Source organism: Octopus bimaculoides, chromosome 1 (genome assembly GCF_046866305.1).
Source record: "Octopus bimaculoides isolate indiv1 chromosome 1, ASM4686630v1, whole genome shotgun sequence".
Lineage (NCBI taxonomy): Eukaryota > Metazoa > Mollusca > Cephalopoda > Octopoda > Octopodidae > Octopus > Octopus bimaculoides.
The window spans coordinates 182,512,941-182,533,841 of NC_142928.1; the positions used below are offsets into that span (position 1 = coordinate 182,512,941).

General features: G+C 36.4%; 1 protein-coding gene across 4 annotated transcripts in view; it reads right to left on the bottom strand.

Annotated features, from left to right (window-relative positions):
* Positions 1-20,901, bottom strand: part of LOC106873032 (protein crumbs) — a 207,477-nt gene that overhangs the window by 145,356 nt on the left and 41,220 nt on the right. For all 4 annotated transcript variants that reach the window (XM_089363381.1, XM_052972968.2, XM_014920238.3 and 1 more), the window contains exon 2: positions 11,955-12,530. In XM_089363381.1, coding sequence (XP_089219507.1) covers positions 11,955-12,530 — 576 coding nt within the window. The remainder of the gene's footprint in view (positions 1-11,954; positions 12,531-20,901) is intronic.

The following is a 20,901-nucleotide window of genomic DNA, read 5'->3' on the forward strand; positions in this document are numbered from 1 at the left end:
TTTTTATATATATATCTGTGCATATACGTGTACATATACATGTATATGTATATGTATACATATACATCTCTTTCTCTCTCTTTCTCTCTCTCTGAAAGTATCTGTTATTACAGTATCGAAATGTGATTGTTTCAGTTAGTGGAATAGTTTCATTTTTAAAGTGAAAGTATTTGACATGAGTGTTTTTGTTTCACTTTTGACACGTAATACTTAAATAGTGGAGGAGATATTATGTTGCCGTGGGCTCGAACTCTGCAAGAAGTTAAAATTTTTTTGACTAAAACACAACTGGAACCCTAAGTAAGGCATCTGTAAAATTTGAATGAAATTGGTTGCGTAGTTCTCGAGTTTTAGGGATTCACACACACACACAGACAGACAGACACACATTCTCATTTTTATATATATAGATAGATAGATTAAGGTACTTAGTTTCCCATTCATAATGGCTGCATTAGACACAGAGCAATTTTCTGTTTCATTTAAACATTAAAAAAAAAATGCATATATTCAAAATAACTTTTAATTATAACTTTATTGCTTGTTTTATTCACTTGTTACTCAATTACATCCCATTCTGAAGAAACTCATACCCTACCAAAATATTGCTATTCTCTCCTCCTCTGGTGGGGTATGCCACCCACCTTGAGAAATACTGCTTACACACAGATCAAGTGACTTCTTCACACCAGTCTAGGTGAAGTGAGACAAGACAGAAACAAAATGAAACACCAACAACAGATTTATTCTTGACTGACTGACCTATGAATAAGTAATCCAGCCATCGTAGTTCTGGAATGAGAGACACAGGCATTGAAGGAAGAACAATTAAAATTTCATGACATTTTCTTTGGATTGAATAGGGGATTAATGAAAAACTATGTGTTTCTCAAACCTATTGAAAATATCCAAATGCCACATTACCAGCTACTCTACTACCTACAATATTTGATGGCATAGAAGATGCACTTTTTTTTACCAAAAAGAATGCCTCAAAAATTCATCCCAGGTCTTATATGCAAGGTTGAGCCTATCTTACATACTTTAATGCACTAAAACCATTTCCTAAATATACACTGCTGAAATTGGGGTGTGTCTAATATGCCTTTGCATCTTTTATGCCATCAAATACAGTACCTCTGTGCGTGTAGGCCTACTCGAGTAGGGCTGTCAGGGACTAAGTAATAAATTTATGAGGAGCATTCCAGAAGTTTTGAGAATTAATGTACTTGTAGTGTTCCAACTTCTTCATGAAGGGCCCATGGAAGTCCTTCAAAGTGAAAGTGTCCAGGACCCTTGTCACAATCTCCATATTCTCAATGTTTGCAAAGTGACTGCCCCTGACGGTCTATTTCAGCTTGGAAAAAAAAAAGCAAAAGTGACAGGGAGCAAAGTCTGGATAGTAAGAAGGGCGAGCGACAGTTTTGATCTCTCTCTCTCTCAACTAGTTGGTTACCAAGGTGGAATTGTAGACTGATGCATTGTTCTGGTGCAAGTACCACTGACCCGAGTGGAAAAGCTCTGGCCTTTTGCAATGAAATCTCTTTCTGAACTCCCTCAAACCTCCACAAAATACTCTTTATTGACCATCTATCTAGAGAGAACCCAGCGGATGTAGATGATACCCTTGCTTTCATAAAAAGGAGCTCATCATGAGCTTCTTAGTGGACTTGCTTTGCCTGGCTTTCTTGAGTCAAGGAGAGCTAGGATGTTTCCATTAGGTACTCTGTCTCTTGGTCTCTGGATTCCTCATAATAACAGACCCAGCTTTTGTCACAGGTCACTAGAGACTGAAGTATTCTTGGTCTGGAAGTAATGAGCTCAAATTCTATACCATGTTTTAATGTAGATATACCCTATTCCAACATGTAGCATATTTTAGTTACCCGTACTACATGTTCTGGTACTAGATCCTTCCTGTATCATATAGACTCATAGGGCGAGTTTCCTGATACCCACCATGTATATATTCACCCTCTGAATGGGATGCTGGTCTGTCGCAGGAATACTCACTTTTGCCAGCTGAGTGGACTGGAGCAATGTGAAATGAAGTGTTTTGCTCAAGAACACAATGCGTCACCCGGTCCAGGAAATGAAACCTCAATGTTGCAATCATTAGTCCAACACCCTAACCACTAAGCCACATGCCTCCATACAAGTTCTGGTATTAGAGTAGGAGACAACTGAAAAACTGTTAGCAACAAGACCTGGCCATAATATGACTACCTCAGAAGAGTCATTTGATCCATCCCAGCATGGAAAAGCTGACATAAAACACTGCAGTGGCTAATGATCATGGTATTAAAAAAAAAAATCAATAGCCACCAGCTGGTGGACAAAGGGATTATTATTTTTTTTTGAGTTTTTTTTCTTTTTTTTCATTTCAGTTGTTATTTTTCATTTTACAACAACAACTGATGATTGTTTTCTAAGTTATAGGCAACAGCAGATACAAATATATTCCATTAGAAATATAGCTGCAAACATTGTCAACTATATTTGGAAACTGTGTGTTTGTGTGAGGTGTGTGTAAAGAGATTTTTAAGAACATAAGAAATTGAGTGGGAATACAGATAAAAGAAATATGTATGTGTGTGTGTGTAGGAGTGGCTGTGTGGTAAGTAGCTTGCTTACCAACCACATGGTTCCAGGTTCAGTCCCACTGCGTGGCACCTTGGGCAAGTGTCTTCCATTTATAGCCTTGGGCCGACCAAAGCCTTGTGAGACGGAAACTGAAAGAAGCCCGCCGTATATATGTATATATATATATATATATATATATATATATATATATATATATATGTATGTGTGTTTGTGTGTCTGTGTTTGTTCCCCCACCATCGCTTGACAACCGATGCAGGTGTGTTTACATCCCCGTAACCTAGCGGTTCGGCAAAAAGAGACCGATAGAATAAGTACTAGGCTTACAAAGAATAAGTCCTGGGGTCGATTTGCTCGACTAAAGGCGGTGCTCCAGCATGCCCGCAGTCAAATGACTGAAACGAGTAAAAGAGTATATATATGTGTGTGTGTCATTGTGTTTGTCCCACCCACCACTTGACAACTGACATTGGTTTGTTTACATCCCCATAACCTAAGGGTTTGGCAAAAGCGATATATTCATGCCAGTGACATGTAAAAAGCACCCAGCACACTTTATAAACTAGTCAGCATTAGGAAGGGCATCCAGCCATAGAAACCATGCCACAACCAGCTGCTGAAGTTTAGACAGATCCATGTCAAACCATCCAACTCATGCCAGCATGGAAAGAGGATGCTAAACAATGATGATGATGATAATATATATGTTAGAAAGACCTTCAACAACATTAACATGTCACCAAATAAATCATATCCAGTAAATGTTATCTGGTAATTATTTTATTGGCTGCAGAAGGATGTAAAAACAAATTTGAAGTCAGAATGTAACGATACTGCAAGGCATTTTTCTCACTGCCATCCACCATGTGTTTGTGTGTATGTGTATTATATATGTATATAAGTGTGTGTATGTATATATATATATATATATATGGCTTAGTGGTCAGGGTATTGCACTCACAATAGTGAGATCATGGGTTCGATACCCAGACCAGGCGTTGTGTTGTGTCCTTGGGTAAAGCACTTCATTTCACATTGCTCTGCAATCATTTCGTCATCTGATATGTGACATCTGTTGCACCTGTACAGGTAATGTCGATTTGATGGAAGGAGTGAGCTTTTGTGTACACAAGCATTTGATCACTATAAACAAATCATCCATGTGGTTGTTCGATAAGAAATTGTCAAACCCTCATACATCGTCTAACGATGGGAGAGTCCATCATATATGTATGTGTATATATATATATATATATATATATATATATATATATACATAAATTTATATAAATAAGGATAAGATCGTTATTTAAAATACCGATCCCATTAGGTGGCCAGCATGGGAATAACCCCGAAATATTGAATACAAGTTAAGTCTACATTAATTCACATATTTGTTTTCTTGTGATTTACCTTTCATTTACTTCACATTGTTTTGACCTTACCCACGATCTTTTATACAATATATATATATCATCATCATCGTTTAACGTCCGTTTTCCATGATGGCATGGGTTGGACAGTTTGACTGAGGACTGGCGAACCAGATGGCTGCACCAGGCTCCAGTCTGATCTGGCAATGTTTCTACAGCTGGATGCCCTTCCTAACATCAACCACTCAGAGTGTAGTGGGTGCTTTTTATATGCCACCAGCACAGGGGCCCGTCAGATGGCACTGGCATTGGCTACGTTCAGATGGTGCTTTTTATATGCTACAAGCACAGGAGGGGTGGGGGGAGGGGATGCTGGCATCAATCATGTTCAGATGGTGCTTTTTATGTGCCATCAGCACTGGGGGCCAGTCAGGCGGGACTGGCAACGACCCACGCATGAATACACACACACACACATAAGCTCCTTTCAGTTTCTGTCAATCAAATCCACTCCCAAGGTTTTGGTTTGTCCAAGGCTATAGTAGAAGACACTTGCCCAAAGTGCCATGCAGTGGGACTGACCCCAGAACCATGTGGCTGAGAAACAAACTTCTAACCACACAGCTACTCATGCATCTACTACATATATAAAATTAGAACTCCAAGAGGAAAAGAAAGAAATTTATGTTTCCATTGTCTAATCAGTCATTATAGTTAACAATAAGTGTAGTTTCAGAAACCTGACAAATGCAGGAAAGAAAAGAGAGGGAGAAAATAGTAATGATAATCTTCCTTAAAGATGAATGATTCATAAATCCTTGTATCTCATATTTATATGAAACTAAGGTTTCTGAATCACTATGCAATTACAGAATTATATGAAACATGATACTGAAGAAAAAAGAAAAAAAATCACAAGGGTGTGTATGTGTTCCAATATAAGTATATGGACATTTAATTATTGTCAGTGATACCAGTTTAGCAATGAAGAATACAAATTATTGTGTCAGAAATAAAGATTAAAATCTCTGCTAAGAAGGATTTGGAATTATTCAGTTATAGAGTTCTATGTATTAAGATCTGTCACGTTCTTTCCACCTGACCCTGTTGTATATACACTTTATACATGTTTTCACCCCAGCTCCCGCCACTTTGATATAATTGGTCTATCTGTTATCTTTACATTCCCTCAGGTATTAGTGTAAATTATATCTAATATGGTGCAAGAGTTTTAATAGCAATGTCAGACCCCTAAAAGGGACATGTGACATGCCCACAGGGACAAATAATGGAAGCAGAAATGGATCCTTTAATTTTAGTTGTGACTACAAACATCTCTGCCACCAAAATCCACCCTTGGGCAGACACCTGAAATAGCTGAGAGCAACCAAGTTATTTGATATACTTGGGATGTATCGCACATGCTAATTAAACAACTTTACTCTCGTTATATTCCTTCTTGAGTAGATAAACACCAAAGAAAATTTTGGGGGCAGTTTTGAAGGGTGGGGTGGGGAGGGGTGCATTTACTTAATCATCTGAGCTGGTAATGTAATACCAAATTTACACCTTAAAAAATTCTCAGATACCATAAGTGGATCTTGTCTTAATTCCTATGAGTAGACATGATTCAAAATATAAGTAAAATAGGACAGTTTATGTGATTCCTTTCATAACATCTTTATAATTTTAACCTAATATATACTACATTTGATGGTGTATAATGTGCATTTTTGTTTCCAGAAACAGGTCTCAAAAAAATCGTCCCAGCTCTTATATTTAAAGCTGCTTTAAATATTACACACCTTAATCAAATTCTTGGTATAATACACTGCTTTGTTTTAACTTTGGTGATAACGAAAAATTTAGTAAAATAATTTTATTATTATCAAACTAGAGACTGAAACATTAACATGAAATATTTATGGATGGCTTTAATTTAGTTCACTTTAAAATAAGAAGTTTGTATTTATAGATCCAGGGACAGTCTTGGGTGATTTTGTATTAAAAGGGTTAATGCACTTTTTTTCCTGAATGTTGGTGCTGAAACTGAGGTGAATCTAGTATGCCTCTCTGCCTTTTATGCCATCCAAAGTCAATAACAGGAATTCAATTCAACAACCTTCATTTTTCAAAACTTCAATAACCAAATAAAAACACCAGTGTCTGCAAAAATTAGTGGCAATTTGCGTCATCAAAAATCCTTTAGTGAATTTCATACATTTGCATTTATATTTCAAATCCAGAGAGGGAAAAATCAGTTATTTCATGTTTTGTGGACATTAAATGAAGATTATGATGATGATGATGACATTTGGTGGTGGGGCCACTTTTTGTTATGAGATACAAAATCTTAATTCAGCTGGACTATCATCAACCATTATGGCCCATTCTTGCCTTACCTGTCAAAGATAGTTGACATGTCAAGCATGAAACTGAGTTAGCTAAAACAAAGAGGATTCGCTTGAAATCTAATCTGTTGGTTAATCTTACACAATAAAGTACAGGTTTGATAAACCAATATATGACAAGTGACCTGTTATTGTCTAGCACTGTACTCTGTTTGCTACTCAAACATCAGTCCTGTAGAAGGAAACATTTTAAGGATGTTTGTAATTATAAAGGACATAACCTCTAAAACAAATGATTTTAAAACTGACATTATGGTTGGTTATGAAACAAACTTCTTAACCACACACCGATGCCTATAGGTATTCATGCCTAACATTTGATATATACAGTATATATATATATATATATATATATATATATACTCTCTGAGTGGTTGGCGTTATGAAGGGCATCCAGCTGTAGAAACTCTGCCAAGTTTAGATTGGAGCCTGGTGTTGCCATCCGGTTTAACCAGTCCTCAGTCAAATTGTCCAACCCATGCTAGCATGGAAAGCGGACGTTAAACGATGATGATGATGATTAATTACTGGTGAAGGCCAGTTTATAGGGTTATCCTGGGTTTCTCGCCATAAAGGGTGAATCTTTAGACCCTAAAACCTGTTGGCCTATGACCTCTTTAATATATGGAGGTGGGTATCCAAGGTCAAATCATTCCATATTCATAAAAGTTTCCCTCTTCATATTTTAAAGAGGCCATAGGCCAACGGGTCTTAGGGTCTGAAGATATGCCATAAAGGGTACCTTTGTGGCAAGAAACTCAGGGTAACCCTATAAACCGGCCTTCACCAGTAATTAATATAGACTGCTCTACTTCTTAGAGTGCTTCTTCTCCGGATTTATGTTTTTCTAAAAAAAAACAATATGTATATATATATATATATATATATATATATATATATATATATATATATATGGATTTGCCATGATAGATCACTGATCACTACATTTATATTTTTTTTCTCCTTGTTTCTCTCCTTGTTTCCTTCCGTGTTCCTTTCTGTTGAAGAGCGTAGGCTCGAAACGTCAAAGACTTTCTCTATTCCCGAGCGTTATACTAATACATCCATTTGTTGTTTACACCACCTGTCTTCGTCTGTTGTTTTTTTCGTAAATTCTCCCATATATATTTATATATATGCATGTATTGAAAAGTGGACATTAAAAGAGTGATGATGATGATGGTGATGATGATGATGCTAGTGAAAAATATATTAGCAACTGTACTTGGTCTGGTCCAGATTTATTAATGACATCTCATGAATTCACTAATTTTTGAAAAATTTCATTTAAAAATCATGCTGACAATGTTAGCCCAGAAATGTTGATTCACTCAGAATTATTGCATTCAAGCATTTCAGATTGTAGTTAAAGATGAAATTCATAAAAATGCACTGGAGTATGAACAAATTAAGATCATCATCATTATCATCATTGTATTAACAACTGTTTTGGCATGCTTGCATGATGAGTCAGAGAGTAACCGTTGAGTCAGATTTTTCTATGGCCAGATTCTTTTCTTGTCACCAACCATAGAAAACCTGTCTCAATGAATTCCCTCTAACCCATGCAAGCATGAAAATGTTGATGTTTATACAATGATAATGATTGTCGGAACAAATCTTTAATTTTTGTCTTTGCAATTGTATTATGACATTTCTTAACATTAATTAATGATTTAGGCACTGAGAATGTCTTTGTATTCTTCAAACTAACTGCAATAACCCACCTTGCACCACACACCTTATGTTCTACCCCACCTCCGATACACTCACAGACTATAAATCAACACCCCTTTTATACCCATACACCCACCACACACACACAAATGCATAAACACATGCAAATGCACTTGTCTTCGCCAGCCAGAGAGCATCTACATGGTTGATGCTACCTGCTAGAAATAGCAGCCACACCCCTTTCAGTTCACAACTTGCTGTCTTAAAAAAAAAGACACATATGATGATGTAGGTTTGGATACTATGCCTGACAAGAAGACAGGATGGTCACAATTGGAATGCATTTGACCAAAGGTTTGCCCTATCAAGGTTGGTCTGGGGTTAAACAACAACACATTGACTCTCACACTTCACCACCCATCCACTGAACATACCTTGCACCCACGCCTTACTAATCACACACATATACATACATACCCATACACAACCTGGTTTACACACTTAACTTCCTCCTTGGTCATAAACATACATACATACATACAAAAACATATGTCACACATATTCCATTCCATTACCCCCACACTTATCAAATACACATCAACCTATTTTACATACGACATAAACAAATACAGGTATATCAAATACCATACAGCATAAATTTTCTACTTATTTATCTCCACCGCTAGAGGATGTTTCATAACTACCGGACGGCAATTAAGATAAGCTCCACTTGCGAAGGGGAGATAATCTCAAGAATCATGAATTTTCCATAACTGACAGCCATTAAGGAAAGGCCTGTCTGGAGATAAAAGGATAGTCATGGACTTGTGTTTTTGGTTCAATAGCCATCATCAACATGACAATCATTCTGACTTATCGCCGGTAAACAAGGAACTTAAGACTTATATAGAAAAATACATTTATGGCCAATATCTACCTATCTATCTAGGGCAGGTAAAATTCCTGAGATCCACAGATGAGTTCTCTCCAGCAGTCTTTGTCCCTCTTTATTGCTGTCATGTCCTGTGTCTCCCAGAGGCCAGTGTCTGTCCTTAGGGCATCAACATGTGTCATCCGCGGTCTCCCTCTTCTAGTGTGTCCGTGTAGGGGCTCCCACAGGAGCACTGAGAGCAGTATCAACTCTGAGTGATGGTGAATATGTCCAGCTAACCTCAGTCTCTTCTGTGTTATTTTCGAGCTAACTACTGAGAGGCTCTCGTACAGCTCTGAGTTCTTCATCCTCAATGTACACTGATTAATGTTCAGAGCCATCCTCAGCATTCTCGTGTAGCAATATGGCCAATATAATTTACATAATTTCAACAAAAATAAGTTAAGAGAAATAACTCAGTGGCCTGTGGCATGTATTTGATCAACATAGACATATACAGGTATATCCAATACCATACAACATAAATTCTTGGTTTATTAAAAATGCCCTCCCAAGTCAGATTTATTTCCCTTACCATTGTTCACATTTTGGAATGAAAAACAAACCGGTTTTAATTCACTACTTCATGTCTACCATTTAAATGTGATACATTCTCAAATAATATCCCCTGCCTCTCTCTTTCTCTTCCCATTTTTCCCTTTCATTTTTCTTTTTCCTCCTCCTGTTTTGACGAAGGACCGTTGTCTGAAACACTGACTTAGTTTCATTTTCTTTTCTCTGCAGCATTAAATACATTGACTGTACTTTTACTGTTTTGTTTTATTTTTTTACTTATTTCAATGATTGGATTGTGGCCATGCTGGGGCACTGCCTTAAAGGGTTTCGATGAATAAATTGGACTCCAGTACTTATTTTATCTTTTTTCAACCCTGGTACTTATTCTATTGGTCACTTTGTTGAACCATGAAGTTATGGGGGTGTAAACAAACCAACATCAGTTGTTAAGAGGTGGCAGAGAACACACACATACACACACTCATTAGACCAGTTGGAAAATGCATTTGAAATATAGTTAACTAGCAAATAAAGAAAAAAGCCTATATTTTTATTACCATGTAAATGTGTTATCGGGCAAAATTTGAAATATTTCACCCCAAATCACATGACAGGACATAAGACCACATGAGCCTCTTGACCCTTTCCCCACCCTTCCATGTTTTCCATCCTTCTTTGTTCCAAAAGTGACTGTGCTTGATCTTAAGTTTTGTGTTTTTAATTGGATGAAAAAGAATTAGCATATATTATTTGTGGTGCCCGTTTTTAACGCCCCAAGAAATCACTAGGTTTGACCAATGCATAGCACAGGCCTTGTGTGTAGATCAGCTTGATCAAACATATTATGGGGCTAAACAACAATTGTTCCACTTCATTAACTGAGTCAACAATTGATCTCTCTCTCTCTCCCTCAGGCAAAAGGTTTTACTTGACGCATTACGCTTTTCCTGTACCTCACAAAAAACCGTTTTTATTTCACCTGAAGTACTGAAAATTACATCAATAGATGACTGGCTTATTTGCAGGGATTTCTTCAGCCCCAGCCCCCAAATATTGTAATAGCTTTTTTGTTTGTTTTTTTTTTTTGTTTTTTTCATCAAGATATTCTCTCATACCTCAATTTAATAGAGGTATAATTTCTTTTACTCAATGTAACAAAAATAGTTAACATTCAAATGAATACAGAATTTCAATTCAGAAAACAAAACAAAAAAAATAAACGGAAACCAACAAAAAAACACTTATAAATATAAAAGCTGTAAAAGAAAGTATTAAAAAAATAGCAATAACATCATGGAAGAGCTACTTCAACCATCTAAAAAACATACAAAAACTGATAAATTCATTTTTAATTTATTCCTTGCAGCGTCCAAATTTTTGTCACAGAACTGAAACCTGGTGATCAGATTGCAGCTGAACAATGAAAATTTCGATACCTGAGGAAATAAAAGAAAAGTATATTTTGCATAATAAGAATTTTAAAAACTAAGGGATATGAAATAAATCCTTTTTAATGGCACAACTCAAAGTAGATAAATCAGTATTGAGAATCATCATTTCTCATTATCTCTGCCAGTGACGGAATGTTCACTGACATGAGATAGTTGCCTCCATATTATGAGTGCATGTCATTGGAGTGTGTGTTAGCCATACTCTTCCATACCGACTTAGGGCATGTTGGAAAAAGATATTAATTTGGGAGTTTTCCTCCTCCTAGATTGATTGCTTTCATCACAGCTGAGGAGCACAATCTACCCTCACAAAAATCTATTTAACCCATAGACAGGACCCTCACAGATACTACCATTCTGGATCAAGATGTACCTGGGAGTAATGGTTATTAAAGGGTGACTCCACACTCCATACAACCCCAGAACTGGAATCTCATCACCAAATGCAGTTTAATATCATACCAGTATGTAGAATATCGGGTTAAAAAAAATCCTTGGATGCAAAAAAGTTGAAGGCTAGCCATGGGACTCGAACCCACATCTTCGGTGAACATGACAGATGTGCTACCATTACACCAAAGTAACACTTCAAATTTTTTCTATCTGTTTCAGAAGCTTTGTCCTTAACAGTGAGAATACTATGTTGTCTACATCATAAGAATTCTAGAAACTTTAAAAGATATGAAATAAATCATTTTAAATGGTAGAAGATAAATCTATAAATAATGGATGTAGAATATTAGGGCAGCTTTCAACGTTTTTTCCATCCCAGGGTTTTTCAACTCAATATTTTATATGTTATTACTTTATAGTTTTATCAACTTTGAGTTCTGCCATTAAAAATAGTTAATTTAACAGTTTTTGTGTGTTTTTAGATAACTAAAATGGTTTTTCCATGATGTAACTGCTTCAGTTTCCACATATTCATTTCCAACCAAATCACTTGCTAGACAAGTACAACCTCCAAAACATAAATAGTAGTTTGGAAACTTACTTTCAGAACAGTTAGTGTTATATGTTGATGGACAGCCATTGTATACAAATCCGGTTGAGCTGGCTGAAGTTAGGTCAATATTTGGACCAGACATCAAACAACCAGTAAAATTGAATCCCACCAGCAGTGCTGAACCATTTTGTAGTTTAACATTCCAAAGATTTTGGTTGAACGAGTCGTTTGCAATTAATTTTGTAAACAATATGTCAGGTCCTTTCTGCACTATAATTGAAAGATTGCCCAGGAGAAATTCAAACTTTACAAAATACCAGGCATTGTCATTTAAATTCTCACCTACTGTCACATTAGAAAGAGAACTGTTTATTTGCCATTCAAGGTTCAAAACTCCATTGTTCAGTGTTAATGTTAAGCTGTTACCAGTAGCACCAACTTGATGAAGTAATTTACCATTGGAACAAGTCCGAAAAGAAAGTCCAGAATTTGACTTAAGCTGCCAAATTTGAGATATATTGAGAAAGCCTGATGCATTTAAATACACATTGTTTGATAAAGTAGTGGAGAATGATGATGATGATGTCTTTACTGGAGGGAGAAAAAAGGTAACCAGTAGTAGCCCTGAAAATAAAGAAAAATATATATAAATATTGAATTCTCATATTAACAATAATAAATTCTCATTAACAATAATAAATATTGAATTCTCATATTAACAATAATAAAGTCAACAGGTTCCCAAAATATTTTGTCGTGCAACCTGCAGACAGTTTTCCAAAAATCATAAAACCCATACCTATATTCTTACCCCTGTTACCCTCACCTCTACCCCATCCCAATTTCAAGAAAACATTAAATGAAACAAGAACTTATGAATTTGAAAATGGTGAATAACATTTTTTCCTGAAAAAACTTCTAACAAGTTGGGCAAGTTGGCAACCTGGCCAGTCCGCCACTGTTCTACAATATGCAAAATGTTTTAATTCCTAATAATATTTATAGATATACAGTAGGATGGTTTTTTTATACATATCAAATATATATGGAGGGCCAGTGGAGAAAAATAGGCATCAAAAGGGGTTCATAGGAAAAACGGTTGAGAATCACTTCTGTAAGGTAATTGGATATACTGAATATAGAAGTTATAAGCTGTGGACAAGATATCAAATTTTAATGGGGTACCTTTTTGGAAAAGGTACACTGAATTTAACTGTCATCTGACAAGGCTTTTAATACTGTTAGCCTTCTTATTTTATAAAATATAAATTATTATTACCTTTTACTTTTAACAACCAGAAACTGTGACAAAAAGTAAAAGTAATGTGCTAAACTCAAGGACTACCTTGTTTCAAAATATTACAAAATTTTACACAGACTAAAACTGGAATTTCAGAATGAAAGTGGGCTGTATATATTACACACACACACAAACATTACACACACAAAGACACATATATACACACACACATGCACAAACACACATATATACATACACACAAACATATATACATACATATATATATACATATATATATATACATACATATGTATATATACATATATATATATATATATATATATATATTTATAAATAAATATATATATGTGTGTGTGTGTGTGTATATATAAACACTTTCTTTCAAGTAGGGTTTGTATAGATGTATAAAAGAAGCATGAGAAAGTAATAAAAATGTGAGAATTTCATTGTGTAAACTCCGTGTTATTAGCGTAAACACTGTTTAACAAGTGTAAACACATTTACATATTTATAATTAAACTGTAGTTTACTCATCTATACAATATATAGATCACTTTCTAGCTCCACCCAAAACTCTCCCTTCTAAAATGTGAGTAGTCATGTAACACCTCTACTGCAAGAAACCTGTTCTACTCCAGCCTTTTCTTCTTATACTTTACCCCTCTCTCTACTCCTTATTCTCCAAGCATAAAGTTGCCTCCCACTCGTCTCAGGGTCTGTTGTCTTACAAGCTGCATTGCAACCCCCACATGTGCTGGTTGCATGAAAAATGTACCTGGTGCATGCTGTAGAGTGCTTGGTGTTAGAAAGAGCATCCAACTGTGAAATTTAACATCTGTTTTTCATGCAGGCATGGGTGGGACGGTTTGTCAGTTATTAGAGGGGAGATAATCATTTTTTTATCATAATTTGTGCGATTAGAAATTTGAATTTGAAATTAAGAAAATTGGAAGAGTTACATTTGAAGAATAATCTAGATGACAGGTTGTGTAAAAGATGCCCACTTCATTTGAGTGTTGAGGATATATTTATATTAAATGGCTCAACTGTTACAATCGCAACGACTTAGGACCCGAGAATCTACATGTTATAAAGGAATGTCCAGTAATTTACTGGGAGATACAGTAACTGGTGCAGTTTATCATCAAAAGGTTTGATTGGAGCACTCTTTTTTGACAGTACTGTAACTGGTTCCATTTACCAGAACTTGTTGAAGCAATCTGACATGTCAAGCATTCAAAGAGGACCTTGAAGATGTGGAATTTTATTCCCAGCAAGATGGGGACCCTTCATGCTACTATAATAATGTAAGGACGTACCTTGATTAGATTTTAACAAATAGGTGGATTGGATGAAGAGTTTCAGTAGAATACCCTTCGCATTCACTGGACCCCAAATCAGTAGATTTTTAAAGCGATACTTAAAAGATAAGTTTACATATAAAACTAACAATAGTTAAAGAATTTGGGTACAACCATTGAACGAGAATGCGCTCAAATAGCGAACAAAATGCTTCTTGATGTTTGCAATCCCATTACTTCGTGTTATCAACAATGTCTGGACCAGAAATTTCATCAGTTTGAAAACAGACGTCCATGAAATAATTAATACACACTGACTTTAAAAGCGATGTCCATACGTTTCTTGGGACACCCTATTATGTACGTACATACATATATGCATGCATACATTCAATTACATCGAAGAAAAGTTATGACAGCCATTTAAAACACATATACCATATAGTTATTATTCACTTTTGTCAAATAAAGTGTCAAAAAGTTTCGCTGTGCATCTGCAACTTGGACAATATGACGTAACATTTTGGCATTTTAAACTGCAGAATACTATCAATAAATTAAAACAAAAATGAATGCGTGTGTGTGCGTGCGTGTTAGTCATGAATTTCTCTCAAGTTTCTTTCGCAGTTTCAACAAACGATTTCAGAATAAAATCGCTTGTCAAACAAGCTCTGAAATATATAGGCTAAGACTCGGCTGTAATACGAATATGTACGTTAGTTTGTATCAGAGATGTGCAGAGCCGAGTTAGGATTCTTGATTTCAACATTTTCTAATTTTCCATTCATAGAATTAAATCTTTTAGAACATTGTCATTTTACAGGATTTTGCTGGCAAATTCTTAAATTAACATAAACGTTTATTTATATGAAAGAAAATTACCGGGAAACTTTCTTCTAATTCTTTCTGTTAAATCTATATTTAAACCATTTGTGGGGAATTCTTTTTTATCATAACAACTGGTTGCCCACCGCAAGATTTAACCGAACCAAGCCAGTATGCTCGCAGCATAACCACAGGTGATGGAGAGGCTAAGGCGTTTGGAAAGCCAAGCGCCCTCACGGGCATCACCTGACACCTTGGTGAGGTGAGCTGCCAATGTTGACAAGGATTTCGCGTTTAGTGGCCCAGTCCCTCCGAACATCTCAGTCACCACATATTGGAAGAGATAGTTCACTATCAGGTCTCGATACTTCAGGGTTTTCTTCCATTCGGCTACGGAAGCAGTGGCCCTTCCATTAACTGCAGCATCTAGGATGTGGGAGGGAGCAAAGGAGTTGCAGACTGTGGCGTCCTAAATGAGGCACCTACCTCTAACCCAGGGATAGAGGGTAAGACCATCTGGTCTCTTTCCATCACTTCTGGTTAACCCCGACGGCTCCAGAACTGAGGGGATATTACTCCGAGCCAGGGCCCACTAAATGATTAGGTTTAGCTTGGTGTGGTGAGCGAAGCGATAAGCATTTAGGCGGCAAGACAGACCACGAAGACCTGTGGGGTTGAGAGGCCTACCACAGTGACATCTCAGTCCCCTACAAATGTCAGCTCCTACTCTGAGTGCCATACAGATGCGGAATCAGTGGTGGCTCGTGTATAGGCATTACGGACCTGCAGCACCCCCTATTTCCACTCGATATTATTGATGACATTCAATATAATGAGTCCTTTTTTCTTTAATTCTTTCTTTATACTTGTACATTATATAATCCTTAAGCTTAATGTCAGTAGCCATCGCCCAGTTTATGAAAAAAATACAAAAATCCTTGTATAGAACTGTGCACTTTACAGTTCCAGCGACGCGGTGGTTGGCTGTTGTACGCATGCTCACATGTCCGAGAGAGAGAGAGAGAGAGCACTGAGTGAGCGACAGTGCTGATCCCAGTGTTCCGGTGAAAGGTAGTGTCTCTTTTTGACTGCGTGTGTTGCGCTTAAAAATGCGTAGAAGTAGATTATTATCTTGCTTCCAGCGTCAGTGTTGCTGCCAGGATGTGAAAAATAGGCCACATTTTCCCCCCTTATTTTGTGATTTAGGGTGGATTTTTGAAAAACAAGGGGGAATTCACGGCTGTGTTCAATAAACAAATCAAACACACTACACGGCAGTGGCTAAAACGCGAACCGATTAAATTTATGTATAAATTTTCTTCTTATATATTTATTTCCTTTTACACAATATTAAAACAACGGCTAAAAATTTTCTGAAGCAGCACCCCACTAATTTTATTTACGAGCCGCCACTGTGCAGAGCTCATCTAGACCGAGTTGGCCACAGGCAAGGCATCAAATCAATCCAGTTCCCCGAGAATTTTGCACTAGCTGAGAGTAGGCGACACCTTGAAGATTGATCAGAATTGATCAAGGAGAGAGTTGAAAGTGGCACCTGAACGCAGAGTGCCCCATACTCTGTTTTTGCCTATCTTCCACTGTAACCGGAACTGACAAACCTAGATCTCTCCACTGTGATAGAGCTTCATCCATCTCCCTGTTGGAATCAGTCCATGTTGGAGAGGTGAGATGTTGCCTACCGAAGAGGAGCAAGCGGGAGTCTGGGGAAGAGTTTGACATTGACCAAGCATTCGAGTTTCCTGAAGATTAGGTCGTCAAAGTATTTGAGGGACGACAGGAATCTGTAAGAGGAACAAACTCTCGGAAAATACAACAGCTTAGGAATTGACAAGTAATTCCTAAGTATAAAAAAAACCTTGATGGGGCTCAATTATCTTAAGGTTTTTGAAAGTTGTTCAATCCATAAATGGGACGTTTCAGTGTCAAACAGGATAAATTTACTGGCCAGGTCACCAAGACACTTCAAATGAGGACTGCCTTAGTCAAACTGAGACGCATGGTATGGTTAACTGATGAGTGTACACACACATATGTACTAAAGGAGCAGACCTGTGGTCAGCAACAACCATCCTGTCTTTCTAGAGTTTTGAAGGACAATTATCTTATGTATCTTTTATTTTTCCAGACAGTTGGACAAATTTGATGAAAATTTGGCTGCTATTTTTAGAAGATTGAGTGACAACGTAGAAATTCCCTTATATATTGAAACGCTTGATGTTGGAGAAATCCAACAAAATAACAAAAAGAAAGAGAGGAGAAGGTTGAAGAGAAAGACTGGTTCGACAGAAAAACACTTGCTACATTCCTAAATACTTGAGATGTTTGGGATTTAACATTTAGAAAAAATGTTTGAACTATTGGAAATGTGTCAATAATAATAATCGCTATCATTATTTCTTAAAATATTTCTTCATCGTAAAGATTTCTTTTATTTACTACTAGGGTGATGGATGTAGTCAGTCAAAGACCTAATTGTGATTGTTTTTGGAAAAAGGATGTGGTCGAGTACTTGATTGTTATTTATTTTGACACCGAAGGTGACTCAGAATGTAAAGAGGTAGAAATAAATAATCTTTTCTACTATAGGCACAAGGCCTGAAATTTTGGAGCAGGGAACTAGTCGACCTCGAAAGGATTAAAGGAAAAATTAATCTCGACGGAACTTGAACTCAGAACGTAAAAACTGGAAGGTATTCCGCTGAACATTTTGTCTGGCGTACTAACGACTCTGCCAGCTCATCACCTTAGAGGTGAAAATAATGCAACGCATTTCTTTCAGTACTTTAGCAGTTTTGTAACTCACGACGGTTACTAAAAATAATATTTTTAGTAATTTAAGCATATGACTAGCGATTTTAAGATGGGGGAGATTAATCGATTACATCAACCTTAGTACTTGTCTGGTAATTTATTTTATCGACCTAGGAGGGATAAAAGACAAAGACGGCCTTGGCGGTATCTGAACCCAGAACAAAATACTGCAAGGCATTTTTCCGACACTAGCAATTCTACAAATCCCTAACATGTCCGTAATTTTTCCCGAAAACATACACATACAGCAATATTTCACTAAACGATCTCCTACTTTAATGAACTTTTGGAATTAACCTATTATCGAAACACAATTATTTTTATTCACAAAAGGATTAATAAATAATCTATTACAATCATGAAACGGATGTAATAGTTGATCGGCAGACTTTCGGAATAGCTATCACTACCTTATGGAGAAGGAAAATGGCAAAGAATTGGGATGATTGTTTCATAGTTTATTTACTAATCCTTTTGTTTATTGACTTCGAAACTGTTTCAACTAAGATCATTTTCAGCCATTCGGTTGATTGTGTCATTTCACTAAGCCTAGTAATAATAAGTACATAGTTTTTTATGCAAACAATATTAAATACAAAAAAAAACTAAGAAAATAAAACTACTCCAGTGTCCCATAACAACATCAGTTCAGCAACTGAATCACACTGAAGAAATAACAATCACCTGACAATTGGTTCTTTATTTACTACAAAGTCCGTGAATGGGAAACATAACGAACATTAATTTCAAAACTGGATATTTCTTTATACAATGAGGGGGGAAAAATAGACGAGATGAAAAGAAAATATTAAAATTATAGGCATTGTAACCATGCCAAATTATGAAATGAACAAATATATACATCCTAAAAGATGGGCAACCAAGAAAGTAAAATTCGGGAATCCTACAAGTCCCCTTCAGTAGCAAAGTAAATGCTTTCTTCTTACTATGAAATTATAGGTGAAAATTAAGTGGAACCATCGTGTCCTGCCAAGCTCACAACTCTCACCCATATTTCAGCATATTTACTGGAAGGCAGACTTCCTTCTCCACTATCGTCTTTCTCTTCGAGTGATCTAAAAAGTTAAAGGTGTAGTCTTAGAGTAAAAACCCTGCTTTTAGTTATCTTCACAACATCACATTCACCAGATACAGGAGAACTACCTGTCCTTCCTTGCCAACTGATAATAATTTCTAACATGGGCACAAGGCCAAGAAATTTGGGGGAAGCAGAACAGTCGATTCTATTGATCCCCAATACTTGATTGGCATTTTATTGAATCAGGGGGGTAAAATGATAGAGAAAAATGTCAAAGGAAAAAAGTCACAGCTACAAGAACGCCTTTATAACTTGTAAGTTTACAGGAGAACCACAAGACAAAAGTTTCTTCTTGGCGTCAGCTGGACTATTCGTCTTAACATTTAAAATACTGAATATACACGTAATGCCACGATACTATGTAAGGTGTTGTCAATCCTTGTATATGTAATGTATTGTCAGCAACTGACTTAACATTTTTTTTTTGTCCCATTGTCTGAATTTGCTTATGAAATTGAATAAAATGGTTGGGGTTTTTTTCCACGTTTAATGCCATCATAAATAAATCATGTACAAGTCATGTATTGTCAGTTAATAACTGATTTAAAATAACTTTTGTTTTATTATTTGAATTGTTTATAGTATTTAAATAAAATGTGGCTTTCTCCTAGCTATTATTGTGACTTTTTTTCAAAACACCATTTTATTTTAATGATCCTAGAAGAATAAAGGCAAAGTTGTCATCGGTAGAATTTGAACTCGAGACTTGAAGAAACTGAAACAAGTATCACAAAGCATTTTCTCACTGTCAAATGAGTTTGCCAATCTACCACCCTAATAAACGATATTATTTTAAATATATATACATATCAGCGACAGAGGTAATATTAAAGCCAAGCCGGCGATCTTTCGGTACGAGTTGCTAAATGGCCTTTTCCGTAAAAAGTGTCTTCGGCGATCTTTACCAAAGATCGGCCTTTTCCGTAACACCCGCACGATCTTCACTATGGTGTTAGGGTTAGGGTTTTAGTGTCAGGGTTTTAGGGTTACGGTTTAGGGTTACGGTTAGGGACGAAATTTCCTAACGCAAACCCTAAAACCCAAACCCTAACCGTAAACCTAACCCTAACTCTAAACCCTTCAAAATAAATCGCGCTCTGTGTATGTCTTTCGCCGTTATGACGTCGTTTCCCTGTTTCTCTCCAACACTTTTTACGGAAAAGGCCGATCTTTGGTAAAAATCGCCGAAGACACTTTTTAGGGAAAAGGCCGATATTTAGGAACTCGTACCGAAAGATCGCCGCCAAGCCAATGAGTTTCTTTCATGGTAACTACCGCAGTATAGTTTGTCTAACAGAACACTCACGTTTAAGTAGGGATAAATACAACCTCCGATATATTTTTATATTAGCACATTAGCTCAAATCTGTAGGTGAATTTAGTGAATTGAATTGAAGAATATCTATTTTATTAACTGGGGAGATAGCAAACGAAGTCAACTAAAAAGGCAAAATTAATAATGAAGTCTCACATTGGAACGAGGAGAGAGGAATAGTAAATCGACTATTGGTAAATTGCTACGTTTTTATTTATTTACAACGAACAGAGATAAAAGGCAAAACTGACTGAATTCTGAAAGACATCGTCAACAGCTCTCCTGAGTACACCAGAAAATGCCTCTGTGTGATAAAGTTACCATACTAGAAGACATGTCGAAATAGAGATTATGTCGTATTT